The sequence below is a fragment of the Propithecus coquereli genome, unplaced genomic scaffold, assembly GCF_000956105.1.
Source record: "Propithecus coquereli isolate 6110/MARCELLA unplaced genomic scaffold, Pcoq_1.0 Scaffold907, whole genome shotgun sequence".
Taxonomy (NCBI): Eukaryota; Metazoa; Chordata; class Mammalia; order Primates; family Indriidae; genus Propithecus; species Propithecus coquereli.
In genome coordinates this window covers 33,725-47,744 of record NW_012155363.1, presented here as the reverse complement: position 1 = coordinate 47,744, position 14,020 = coordinate 33,725, and the positions used below count along the sequence as shown (strand labels likewise).

The 14,020-nt window shown below is 60.1% G+C and overlaps 1 protein-coding gene across 1 annotated transcript in view; it reads right to left on the bottom strand.

The window, feature by feature from the left end:
* LOC105826682 (guanine nucleotide exchange factor VAV2) overlaps positions 1-14,020 on the bottom strand; it is a 44,149-nt gene continuing 30,129 nt past the window's right edge. The window contains exons 19-24 of the mRNA XM_012664690.1: positions 13,033-13,085; positions 11,652-11,768; positions 8,234-8,321; positions 6,980-7,103; positions 5,262-5,416; positions 1-1,475 (exon numbers count right to left, since the gene is read on the bottom strand). Of these exons, the coding sequence (XP_012520144.1) occupies positions 1,428-1,475; positions 5,262-5,416; positions 6,980-7,103; positions 8,234-8,321; positions 11,652-11,768; positions 13,033-13,085 (585 nt within the window). The 3' untranslated portion in view covers positions 1-1,427. The remainder of the gene's footprint in view (positions 1,476-5,261; positions 5,417-6,979; positions 7,104-8,233; positions 8,322-11,651; positions 11,769-13,032; positions 13,086-14,020) is intronic.

The window sequence follows — 14,020 nt, the reverse complement described above, 5'->3', positions numbered from 1 at the left end:
ACAAAAATCCCAAAACCAACACACAAGAACTTTCTGACAACAGTAAACACAAAGGGGGCTAGCTGGTCCCCCTGCCGTCCTAGGCTCCCGGCGGGGCTGAGGGTCCCTCCAAAGTGCTCCGTGCACACGACACACAGGCCTGAGCGTGCGCTCCCTGGCCAAGGCGCCTCCACGTCTCAAGACTTTGCAGGGTCTCCTTCCGCTGGCCGCCCCCACCCTTCTGAGCCTCCCACCTTGTCCCCAGGCCCCGCCCTCTACAGGGACCAGTCTCCCCAACACCTGGCCATGGCCCGGTCCCCTCCTCCCATAGGCTGTGCAGGTGGCTGAAGGGAGGGGCAGCCCAGGTCTCAGCAGAAGCTTTGGCTCGGAGCTGGCAGGGAGCTAGTGTCCCCAGGTCTCATGCAACATCAGGGTAGAGAACACAGGGTCTGGCTAAACCAGCCAGAGGTCAAAGGCCAGGAGTCGTCAGGAAGGGGGAGCACCCCCAAGAGCACTTATTCTGGGATGGCCACAGGCCCAGCGTGGGCTGCATAAGCTCCCAGAAGCAGGTCCCCCCACGCTAGAACCGACATCTCGTGCAAAGGCTGGGCAGGGCCTCCGGGACCACCTGGCAGGGAGAGGAGGCCCAGACTGGGACGCCTCCTGGACAAGCCCGTGAGCGGCAGGGGCCTGGCGAGGGAAAACTGCGTTTCCTTCCCTGCCCGTTTCGGGGTCTGCAAAGACGTATCTGCCTATCTGCAGGGCAGGGTGAGCAGGGCAAAGAACAGTACCATCGACTGGGCAGTAGGCGCAGCGACAGCCTCCTTCCTGAGGCTCCTCCCAAGAGAGGGGGTGCCGTGGGGTCTCTGCACGCCCCTGGCGTGGAGGGAATTGAGGAGGTCTGGGCAGCCCCAGGGAGCCAGGACCACAAGGCCCCCGTGCAAGGCTCTCCCCTCCCATGCCCAGGCACGGCCGGGGCTCGGCACAGCCCGGCTCCCGTTTGCCTCTCCAGGCCCGAGGCCTCCCCCAGAGCAGCAGGAGCAGCAGGCTGAGGGCAGAGGCTGAGCAGAGGGGCTGGGGCAGGTCCCCTCTGCTGCCCCCGCCCTCCCTGGACAGATTTGCTCTCTGAACTGAGGCTCCTGAATGCCAGCTCAGCCTGAGGGGCAAGCAGCGAGCTTCTGTCGCCCAGGGCCACACAGCACTGCCGGTGCTCCCCCTCCTCGCGCTCTAGGGGGCTGGCCTAGGTTTCCTCTATGTACAAGTAGCACATCCAGCTGCAGACTGACGGAGAAACGGTCACACTTGGGATTTTGAACACCCTCCCCCTCCCTGTGGGCCATGGAAAGTTGGAGAGCATTTCCCCTCTGAGTCATGGAGGAGCTAGAGACAGGCTTTGGAGCTGGAGCGACTCTCCCGAGGAAATCCGCATGGCTGCTGTGCTCCTGCGGTCACTGGACACCCTCCTCTTCTACGTACGTTGACGGAAACCAACCGATCTGAAAAAGACGGCAGGATCGTGTGTGCGCATGTGTGCATATGTCGGGGTGGGGGTGAGTAGAGGCTCGTGGACATGAGGGACCCTTCTGGAGCCCAGAGCTCTCAGCCAGGCCCGCCACGCAGAGCCTGGTGGAGCCACAGCCCAGGCACAAGAGCGGCCTACAAACACACCGGCCTTGGCCAGTGGAAGGTGATCTGTCCCCCTCCTGCTGCCACTCAGGACAAACATAAGTCCTCTTGGGGAAAACGACATCATCCAGAACGTGCACAGTTTTCTCTGTATGTGAGCTTGGCGTTCGGTCAGGACCAAATGACAAAACCAAGGGAAAAGGCAGGCACAGAAACCAAGCCGCAGGGATGGAAGCTGTCGGGGGATGTAAATACCCCAGTTTGTATGTTCGAGAGAACTGATGGAAAGCTACGCAGTTTTCCCAGAGAACCGAAATCAGAAATTAAAATCCTAGAGCTGAAAAATACAATGATTGAAACTAAGACTCCAATAGAGGATTTGACAGCAGAGTTGACAGAGCTGAAGAGAAGATGAATAAACTGGAAGACGGGTGGATAGAAAGTGACGAGATGGAAAACCAGAGAAATATACAATGGCGCGAAGAACACAAAGGCCACAGGAAACAGATCTGCCACCCACGTGGACGGAGCCCCAGGAGAGAAGAGGCAGCAGTGAGCAGATGCACTCTCTGCACAGACGCTAGACCAGCCGAGGGATTTCTAAAACCAGTGGACACTGAGCCACAGATTAAAAAATCTCTGCAAATCCCAAGGAGACAGAATCGCACCTGGGAACACTGTAGTAAAACTGATGACAAAGGCTTTTTTCTTTCCCACACAGCCCAGTGGGGCGTGGAGACATTTCCCTCGAAGGAGGGACACTGAATGTTGACTGAGGCTGGGCGCGGTGGCTCACACCTGTAATCCCAGCGCTCTGGGAGGCCGAGGCAGAGGATCGCTTGAGGCCAGGAGTGCGAGACCAGCCTGAGCAACATATTGAGAGCCCGTTTCTACAAAAAATAAGGAAATATATTTTTAAATAAAAGAATTTTGACTGACTTTTCTACCAAAATAATGGAAGCCAGAGGACAATGGAAAGACGTCATCAAAATGCTATTAATCACAAAGTATCTGCCAGCCTGGAGTTCTATACCCAGTGAAAATATCCTTCAAAAATGGACTCAAAACAAGTCCTCACAAGAAAGGAACTAGATCTCCTCGGGGGAATGGCTGGTTCCTGGGCAGAACCGGTAAGCAGAGGTGAGGAGAAGGCCTTCCTCACGCAGCGTGCTACCAGCACCTGGGAAGAAACGACTCAGAAATCCCCATTTCCAGCCACGATGGTGACGGCAGGAGAGAAAATGACCAACAAAGTAAGTAGGGGACATGCGATGAGGAACAGGACGCGTACCTAGTCTCGGTGTCACCCTGCAAATTACTTATTAATTACAGCAACGTCACAGCAGCCGGACCTGGCAGACACCACCTTACCCAGGTGGTCAAAGGTGTTACTAAGTCACAGATCATGGGACACACTGCAGCACACATCCCCTGACAGGACACCACGGCACCGAGAAAGAGACAACCTCCCATCATGGGCTCCCACCGGGAACACGTGACCTCAACCTCACCACGAGGAAACCTCAAACCAACCTCAGCCAAGGGACATTCTACAAACTCTTGAAAAATGCCAGTCGTGTGAGACACAGAAAGGCCACGGGGCAAGGAAATGCAACTCAGGATCCCAGACGGGGCCAGGGAACGTCTGGATGAGACGTTCCTGGGACAAGTGGGGACAAGTGGGGACATTGAACACGGACGGTGGATCAGACGACTTGTGTCCAAGGGGACTGTCTTGACACAGGAAAGCCTGAGGTAAACGAACATGACTGCCGTGATTCACTCTTGCGGCCTAGCGGAAGACAGGCGCGCACACAGAGCGCCTCCACGCAAACAATAAATCGAACGACGCAAAATACTCGCGACTGGTAAATCCGAGCGTACGGGAGCTCTTGATGCTTCAAACAGTATCAAAATGAACAGCTACAAACGTTTTAAAATGAGAACATTAAAAAGGAAAGTGAAATGAAGGTGTTTTAGATCCATCAGGAACCGGGACTCCGTCACGGGCGGTCCCGCTGGGGACACGCCGAGGAAGGCGCACGCCTGGCGGGGAGGACGAGGCCCGGGGAAGCTGAGCAGGTGCGAATCCGAACGCAGCGGCCCAAGACGAAAGCCATGTCTCGCGGGGTCTGAAGATGCGTAGACCTGAGACGCACGACAGCCCTGGCCTGAAAGCTGGGGGAAAACGCACAGAATATAAGGCTGCAGGGTGCACGTGTTGTCTGAGAAGCAGTGAGAACACTCATTTAAGGTGACCTCTGAGAAGGCCAAGTGCAGGCTGTGACCCCCAGGTAACCGCCTATGTAAACACGAGTAACCAACAAACCAATGGAGCGCGGAGGACGGGAGTAAAAAAAAAAATACTGATTAAAAGTAGGCAAGAAAGGACAACGGGAGGAACAGATGTGACAAACATAAACAGATGATGGATTTAAACCTAAACATCTTGTAATTACGTTAAATGTAAATGGACTACACACGCCGATTAAAAGGCAAAGATTGTCGGATCCAACTGGCGTCAAGAAACATCCCAGCTGTTTGTGAGACTTGCCTTAAAAACGTAACATGCAAAAACACTAACCCCAAGGAAGCTGATGTCTAGAGACAGCAGATTAATATCACACAGCAAGACCAATTGGTAGAGATAAAAAGAGACATTTACAATAACAGGATCAAGTTGAGAGGAATTACACAGCGATGCTCAAACCAGTGGCTCTAAAACGCAGCTCTGTACAGAAACCATCTGTGTCTGCGCAAGGCCCAGGTTTGTCTATTAAATCACAGCCCCAGCTGCTTCCAATGCTGACGACAGAGGCACGGCTTTGGGAGCCAGGGGGCCCCAGCCCTCCAGGTCGGCTGTCAAGGACTCAGTAGCCCTCTGAAGGTGGCTGGGTGGAAAATAGACCGGACTGAGGGCCCCCAAGGGCAGGCTCCATGCCAGGCAAAGGCTGACTGGCTCATGCTGGCTGGCAAAGGCAGCCGAGGCTGACCGTCCCTCTGCAGCCCGGGCACCTGCCCCGGCAGTGGCAGCCCTCAAGGAAAGCCAGGCATTTTCTAGTCGGTAGCACATGGAACTCTGGTGCCCGGCTGGGCAGGTGCTGAGGGACATGGGTCAAAGCCAGGGCTGCAGACGGGCTACTAGGACAAAAAGGCCATGGACTTTAGCAAATCTTAGGATAGGCAGAGAAGGGAGATCACTGGGCCCCCCAGCACTTGGGAAAAGTGTGATGTGATGGGGGAGGGTAGCGGCACGGCGTGTCCCTTCCCATCTTCCCACGGTATAGACACCCAGGCCCTACTCAGCCCTGGGGCCTCTCTGCCTGCAGACAGAGCCTGGGCACCTGCAAGTCATTTGAAGACTGTCTGCCAGACCTGTCTCCCCACAGCAGCCATGCGGGCAGCCCGAACGGGGCTGAACACAGGTGAGCATCCTGAGGGCCTGGATCTGGGTCTGACCCCTGCAGCTGACCTCCAGCTGCGTGACCTGGGCTGAGGAAACACCCGGGGCCTCGGTTTCATTGGCCTTCCTAGCTGCTGTGCGGGAAGGGGCACTACGGGAAGAGGGCGCCCGGTCCGGGGCCGGGCTGTGGCCGTGGCGCTAGCTGGCCCCGCGCTGCGAGGGCGCCTGCAGATGGATCAGGGCGGCCACTCACCCGTCCGCTCGTCTCGCCCTTCCACCAGCCCTGGTCCCCGCCCACGCGGCTGTAGATGCGCACCACGTCGCCTTCCCGCAGCGAGAGCTCCCGCATGTCCCGGGCTGCAAAGTTGTACCTGGCCACAGCCGTGCCGATGACCCGGGGCGTGAACACTGTCGGGGAAGACGGGCAGTGTCACACGCTGCAGGAGGGGCCCAGACAGGGCGGGGACAGGCCCGGGGCTGAGCTGGTCCCCCCTGGTGCCCGCAGAGAGGCCCTGGAGGGACACACTGGCCTCTGCTCCCAGGGCGCGGGCCCTCCGTGGGTGTGGGCACGTGGCATATCCGAGTCCCCACAGCGAGCGTGCTCTTAGGGATGAGAGCAGGTGCCCACGCTTTGGCTGCGACGGCGCCTGTGGTTCCCCGATTCCAGGGCCCAAACCAAACGGGAAACCTGGATGGACCAACTCAGCCCGGGACCCAGGAGTCCTGATGGACAGGGGACAGTGACCATGACTGAGGAGACACACACGGCCGCTGGGAGGGGTGTTGACTCTGGCAGTGGAGGCCACGCGGTCAGGGCTGACCAAACCCCGTCCTTCCTGCACCCGAGCCCCACACAGCTCCTCCCGTGGCCCCGCAGCTACCAGAGGCAAGGCCCGCAGGAGCGAGCAGGGGGACAGCTGGCAAGGCTGGGGAAGTGGCCGCCAGGGTGGGCACGTCCACGGGGGTCGGCGGCAGCCTCCGCCCAGCCCCCAGCCCCACTTCCCTACAACCACTCGGCGGGCTGCGGGCCGCTGCGGCCACATCAGGCAGGGCCGAGGGCCTCCCCAGGCGGCCGCCGCGGGCCCGGCCCCCCCACGCCCCCGCAGCAGCGGTACCTGACCAGAAGGGAGCGGAGGGGCCCTGGGAAGCAAAGCTGAGGCCCTGAGGGCTGAGAAAAGAAAAGTTGTAGGAAGCACAGGAAGCTGCAAAGAGGCGAGAGAGGAGGTGAGACAGGCCGGGAGGGCGTCCTCGCGCGGTCACAGGCAGGCACAGGCGAGGGACATGGAGTGGGGGAGGGGGAGTTGCCGAGGGGCCGAGGTGGTGGGACGGCACGGCTTCCAGCCCCACTCTGGCAGGCACAGCCTGGCCACACCCGAGCTGCCCTTGAGCCACTCCCCGCCCTGCTCCTCGGTAGGAGACAGGACCCCACCACACAGGCCGGTGCTGCGGCTGACAGCCGTGCTCGATAAGGCCGGTCCGCCCTTCCCTGTCCCACTCTGCCTGGGAGCAACCCATAGCCCTGCAGGCTGCAGGACGCGCGGCGACTCAGCGGACAGAGTCCTGGGCCGGAAGCCACGCTCTCTGGGCCTGCCCCTAATTCCAGGTGGCCTTCCCTGTTCTGTGCCTTGGGGTCCCCTCTGCAATCAGGCTATGTCTTGCAGTGGAGGCCAGGGGCTGAGCACTGGGAAGGTCTGTGGACCGGGACGCCTGCCCTGCTCCCTCCCACCAACGCTCATGACAAGTGTAGGGGTCTCCACCTAGGCCTCCGCTCGCTGATCTCTGGGCAACGGAGCTGAGTCATGGAGTAACAGCTCAGAGCAGGTGCTGGAGTCCCTGTCTGTCACATGCACGGGCGGGTGCCACTGCACAGCGCCTGTGATGGGCTGGGGAGGGCCCGGGCCCCGGGAAGGGGCCGGAGCAGATTCCCTGAGGGGCAGGGGGTGCTGGCGCATTGTCAGGCTAGGGTGTTACCTGGGGACCGGCTGGAGGCCCTGCAGGCGGAGCGCTCCCGAGACTTGTAGGGGTACTTGAGTGTGGTGTCCAGCTGCTTGAAGCTCTCCTTGAGCGAGTGGCACTGGTAGTACTCCACCAATTCCTGCAGGCGAACACACCACTGCCGCCACCGCCTCCAGGCAGTCCTCCCCCGGACCCAGCTCCCTCGCCCACCTCTCAGGTTCGCATGGGGGGGACTCATCTCCTTGACGCCCCAGAACACCCCCGACCCCTATGTCCAGCCCATGGGGGGTGGGCAGGATCCTGAACACCTTTGAGCCAGCAACGACTCTCCCAAATATTTCTAAAGAAAACAATTGGCAAGAAAAGGCCAAGACTGACCAGCACAGATGCTGATGGCAACGTCCTTTCTGACGTAGAAAAACTAAAAATACCCTTGTGTCTAACGCTAGGGCCCCACTTCTCGAAATACCAGAGCGAGGTGTGGCCATCGGCCAAGGAAAGAGGGTTCCTCAATGGCGACTGCCAGCTACTGTAGGAGCTGGTTAAACCTCAGGTACACTGTGGACACTGCTCTGGCTTTGAGAAGCGGTACGGAAGCTGCCCCTGAGGAGGTGTCTATAGGCTACAGCTGAGGAGGCGTCCACATACTGCCCCTGAGGAGGCGTCTATAGGCTACAGCTGAGGAGGTGTCTATAGGCTACAGCTGAGGAGGCATCTACAGGCCGCCCCGAGAAAAGTTCTGTGAGCTGCACCAGAGCCACGTGCGGAGTGGTGGCGCACACTGTCACCTGAAGTGTGAGCGCTGGTTTTTCCTTTGTGGGGGCAGGGTTGGGGCGGGACTACAGACACTTTCTTGTGGCCTTGTGCTTTTGTGTGGCCAGAGTGGGGACACTGAGCACCTCACAGTCTTGTCAGATGCTCTCGATACAACTTGTGTCATTAATAGGTACAATTTTAAAATCACTTCAAGAAGGACCATGCCTTTATCTGGGCTGGGTGGGCAGGAGAGTGCAGAGGGTGGGGGTGGGTCGGGGATCGGGCTGTCCAAAGCCACATCAGCGTGACCTTGGCGACAGGTCAGGCCCTGGCCGGACCTCCCCAGTGTCCACCAGGGTCCAGGCTGGGCACAGGTTTGCGGACTAAGAAATCCCAACTCGGGGCTCCGACCTGCCCTCCCTGTGCCTGGAGCCCGACAAGCCAACTGCCCTGGGAACAGCCGTCCCCCCTGCGGAAAAGCAGCCGGGGGAGCCGGTGGCCGGAGTCACGCACCAAGAGGCTGTCGAACTTCTTGGCTTCTGTGATGTGGATCCAGCTGTCCTTCTCCACCACCTTGATGTGCTTCACCTCGTCGTTGAACCTGCGCACAGGCACGGTCCGGCGGTCACTGCGAGAAGGCCACGCGGTTCCGGCTCTCCCGCCCGTGTCCAGACTTATTCTGTCTGCCCTCGCTCCTGTCCCACCCACGGCCGCCCGCCGTGGGTCCTCTCCTGCCCCAGGCCGGGGGGCCACCGCCTCCCGCCTTGCCCATTGGAGATGAACCTCTGAGTGGGCTGCAAGCCCCGCGACCCCGAGGCTCGGCCGCCCACCCCCCACGCCGAGGCTTCTGCTCACTGTGTCTCTGCGCCGGAAGCTGCCCCCACCTCCCTGGGGGGCCGTGGGCCCAGCCCCCACAGCAGCCCCTGATATGCTCCCTGCACGTCACTCCAGCCGGCGGCCCCCAGCCTGCCCCTCACACAGGCCAAGCGCAGCCTGCCCCAGCCCGGGCACCGGCCACCCCCTCTGCCTGAACACTTGCCTCCTGCCTCCTCGCGACCCCACGCCCTCAGGCCTCAATTTGAACGTGATCTTACTAGAGAGGCGCGGCACCCCTCCCCCAAACATCACCCCCTCGCCCCACCTCGCCAGCTGACACCAAAGCCAAAGACATCACAAGAAAAGGAAACCACAGACCAATATCCCCGTGACTACGGATGCAGAAATCCTTAAGCAGCCACCGGCAAACCAAATCTCTCTCCCCTCCCTCCCTATATATACACAGCCACGCATCGCCTGACAACAGGGATACGTCCTGGGAGATGCATCCATAGGCCACTTCAGCATTGCGCAGTACTGAGTACTGAGTACTAAGTGTACTCAGACAAACCTAGACGGTACAGCCTGCTCCACGCCTACACCACGCGGTCTAGCCTGTGGCTCCCGGGCTACACACCTGCGCAGCTTGTCACCGCACCAAATGCCGCAGGCAACTGTGACACAACGGTATCTGTACATCTGAACACACCCACACACAAGGAAAGATGGCATGAAAGACAAACAGTGGCGTGCCCATGAGGACATGCGCCACGATGATGATGCGCCCGTGCGGACACGTGCCACGAGCGGGAGTCAGGGCGTGGTGGCGAGGGAGCGGGAGGCTGCGACGTCACTGTGCGCGACTGCGGACTTTGCACACGTGGCATGCCTGGGCTATGCTAAATTTATAAAAACTTATTTCTTCAATAAATTAGCTGACTGTAACTATTTTACTTTTTAATGGTTTCAACTGCGAGACTCTTTCGTCACAACTTGGCTCGCAACAGACGCAGCGTGCGGCCATGCACAAAGCGTTTCCTTCATATCCTTATTCTCCAAGTTTTTTTTGTTTTCAATTTTCTTTTTTTACTTTTTAAACGTTTTTTGTTATAAACTAAGACACAGACGCACCCTAGCCTAGGGCCATCGGCGTCGCTGTCTGCGCATCCACGTCTGACCCACTGGAAGGTCATAAGGGCACGACACGCGTGAGCTGGCATCTCCCGTGACGACGCGGCCTCCTGCAGGACCTGCCTGAGGCTTTCACGGTTAACTTTCTTAATATTTACAGTAAGTGGAAGGAGTATGTGAAATGATAAAATGCATAGTACAGCGGACGCATAACCCACAACAGTCACTTGCTACCAAGTACAGCTGGTCCCCGCGTCACGGACACGCTCCCGACAACATCTTTAGGGCGGACATGTATGTCACACGGGCCCCTGACAAAACCGTGCGCATGTGTGGTGGCAGCAATAACAATGACAACAGCAACACGACAATGCTCGCATGTGTGACAGTGACATGGTGACGCCGTGGTCACAATAACGCCTCTCTGCCGTAAGAGTAAGTGACAGAAACTGTCCTGCTCTTCTGACTCCTAGGCCACCAAGGAACAGCCCGGGAGTGTCCCTATTCAGGAACGTTACGTTTATTTTGGTCTTCTAACCCAGTCAGTAGCTGTCCCACGTCAGTAACCAGTCCCCGCGCTGCCCAGGGGCCCCACGGGAGCACCGCCCTGCCACGTCCCGCCATGCTCACTGCGCCCTTCCTAACCGCCCACGGCCAGCGGTGCAGCCTAACGCTCTCCGTGCTGTGTGGCCAGCTCAGTGACACGTGTCACTGTCACTACCGCCACCGCTCGCTGCGCTGTGCGGCCGGCACACCTGTTTCGGGCCCAGGCATTCGACCGGCCTTCTGGGCAGGCGACGGCGCTGGCCCCGTTTGCCTGTCAGGGGTTGGGGGGGTGGTGAAGACTCAGGGCCTCGTCCTCAGCTCAGGCGCTCAGATCCCTGCCTCCCCCACACTCACCCGGGGGTCCTTTAGCAGCCGTTTGTACGTGCGACCCTGCCCTGAGTGCTGGGGCGGGGGCCCTCTGCCCGCCTCCGGGCATTCGGAACACGTGTGCGGGCGACATCTGCGTGTGCTCAGGCCAGACCGTGCGTCCCAAACTGCCCGGAGCAGCCGCAATTTTGGCCCCCCTGGGTGCAGACACAGAGGAAGCTGGGGCCCAGAGGAAGAGGAAAATGAAAGCTAAGATGATGGGAGACAGGTGGGGGCTGTGTGTTCAGGACTGGGGGGCCCTGCTGAGCCCGGCCCAGGCCTGCCGTGAGGGCTACGGGTTGCTCCTGCATCCTGCAGAAAATCCCTTCTCTACTCGTATTGGCTTCTGCAGAGCACCCAGGCTGGTCCGCTGCGGCCACCTGGGGGCCCCAGACACAGGGTGTGCCCTGCCCAGACCTGCCCAGCAGGCCAAGGAGCCCCTTCCCTGGACACAGAGCACCCTGCTTGGGACTCTCAACCCCACCGAGGGCATGGCAGACCAGACCCTGCTATGTGCTGGCTGACCACTCTTGTCCATGGGCGCCCTTTGCTGAGGGTGACGAACGACCAGTCCTGGTCTGTCCCTTGAGGAGGCTGACTGCAGCCCGCAGGAGACAGCTCCCAGGGAGGCGGGCACGGGGCAGGGCATGTCCAGACCGGAGGCTGCATACCGAAGCCACGAGGCAGAAGCCGCCACAGGAGACGTTCTCCCCGGCCCAGATGCCAAGGAAGCAGTGGCACGGTCCCGTCCTCCCCAGGGCCCACCTCGCACAGTAGCCCACCCGCACCTGCGCCCAAGCACGTATGGGGCCTGTGACCCACGGGGCAGCGGACCCGTGAGGCGGACGTGGATCACTGGTGCCAGTCAGGCCACAGGCACCGTCCAGCGGAGTGGAGACCCTGGCGCCCGGCATGGCTCTCAGTGCTGCTTCCGTCTCACAAGTGTCCTGGCTCAGGCCGCAGACGACGGGGTCACCCAACCCAACAAGCTCAGGACGTGGAGGGGACGGGGGCTCCACGGTCCAGAACCGCATCAGGCAAGGGTCCCCTGGAGCCCAGGGCCACCACCTACTTGATGCTTATGGCGAAGCGCTCGGCCTCGGCGGGCCGCTCTCGGATCAGGTAGGTGCCGCTGGCGTGGGCCTTGAGCAGGTTGTCCGTCTGCTGCCGCTCCATGCTGCCCGCGAACCTGCAGCGGGCGGGAACAAGCCATGACATGACCAGGCACCACCCGGGGCTCTGCCTTCCTCCCCGCGCTCATCTTCACAGGGTGAGGGGCGCAGGGCGGGTGGGTCCGGCACCCGAGCACAGCACCCAGGGGCTCACAGAGATCTCTCGGGGGCGGGATGAGAGACGGGGCTGCTTTCTGCTCTACAGTCCCAGGCCTGCGAGAGGAGTTCAGCGAAACACAGGTCCAGGAGATCATGTTTCTTTTCTGAAATATGCATCTTCCACCATTTGAAAAGCAGCAATGACGTGAGCGCCAACGTGGGTATTTTGGGTAACATGTTGGAGACCATCGATACCTACGTCAACTGAATCTCCAACAGACTTTGAAGCAAAGCGCTGCTGTGGTCTCTACCGCAGCGAAGCCCACGCTGAGACGCGCAAGCCCCCCCCAGACCTGCCACGACACGCACCTACTTGCCAGGGTGAACTGAGACTTCCGGAATACTGAGCACCAGGGCAGGGTCCACATTTAAAAACCGAAGTTGTCTTGTTATTCCTCCCAGTGAAGCCCCAGGTTGCGGGGTCACCCCTATAGGACCACGCAAGTGGGAGAGGTGCCAGCCAGACCCGTGGGCATCTCAGAGAGACGGACAGGGCGGCTGAAGCCTGTGCAGCCCCTGCAGGCTGTGCAGACACCACCCTGGGCACAGGGGACCCTGGGTGGCTTCAGGGATGAACCGCAAACCACAAATCTCAAGGACGGTATTCTGGGGGTAGAGGCTGCCATGCCGAGAAGCTGTGTGCCACGTGTGGCTGCCACGTGTGGCTGCCACGCACCGAGCCACATGCAGAGCTGGGGGGCTGTGTGTCTGTAGGTCTAGTCCTTCTTCTAGCTGCTCTGTGACAGCGGGGACAGAGTAAATGCAGGCGGCTGCCGTGCACCTGTGGCTAAAACCAGAGCCTCACCGTCCTCACCAGGCAACGGCACTAAGTCAGTAAGTGATTACAAATTTGCCCTTAAATATACTGCTTCTGTGCCTTTTAAATAATGAAACTCAGTTAAGACTGCACTGAAAAGGTCTTTCATCCTCCAAACATTCAAACATGCTGAGCTGTTTTAGAGACAGGTTAGCAGCTGCCTACGACAGGCTCCTGGCCATGACAGACCAGGAGGGAGGCGGGTTTGGGAGCCGCTGGGTTCTGTGCCCAGGAACGAGGCTGGCCACACCTCCACAACCAAGGGGCCACCAGACGCCCACGTCTGAGACCCGCGATCCACTTACCAGGGGTACACAGTGTAGTCGATCTCCCGGGACGGTGGCCGGCTCACGGGCGGCTGTGGCAGAGCACACGGGTGTTAGCGTCTCCCGGGGCCGACCACAAAGCCCGGCCCTGGCTGCTCTGGGCGGGGACCCTCTGTGCCCTCATCACCAGTGCCCTGGACCGTGGGGTCCCCAGGGGCCACGGCCCGGCCTCCCTCATCCAAGAGACGCCCGGCTTTGACTGAGCAATGTCTGAGTGGCGACCACCCAGCCGCGCACATAATCCTTGGGAGGGGGAGGACAGAGGCTGCCGGAAACCCCCAGCAGCGGACACGGGCACACCCGAGGCTGCGCCCTCTGCTCCCGCAGCCCCAGGCAGAGCGCAGGGCGGGGCGCCACACGCAGTCAGGCAGGCGCTGACACTCTGTGAGGGGGGCCTCCCTGGTCAGAGCCCCCACTGTGGCCTCCCTGGTCACAGCCTGGGCAGGGCCTCCGAGACCACCTATCCCATCATCCCGTCCACCTGCAAGTGGGGACACTGAGGGACGTGCCCCAGGGAGAGTTGGTGGCACTAGCCCTCCCCTGCTGTCTGGTTCCCTTGGTCGTCCAAAGCGCCTGAGTGCATAACCCCCGCCCCCAGCAGAGCAGCGGGGAGTGGACGGGCCGGGCCGGCCCCGTGGGGAGCTGCAGCTCGGGGTGGTGTTGGGAACCTGCCACCTGCGCATTCTCTCAAGCCGGCTTGTTTGGGGTGTGACGCAGGTTATTCAAGGCTGAGCGCCTGCCGTCTTCGTGATAGAGCCAGGGCGTCCCCACGCTCCTCCGATGAAAGAAAGGCCACACCGCCTTTTGCCCAAACATGGGGAAGGCCAGCCTTGAATGCTGGTGCTGGGGGAGCTTTCTCCCCACTAGGGCCATGCAATAGTCCGAGAGTGCAGGGCTTGGAGTCCCTGAAGTCTGGGGAAAGGCAGCCACTGCAGCTGGGGCAGACTTTAGCGTTTTTAGACCACAA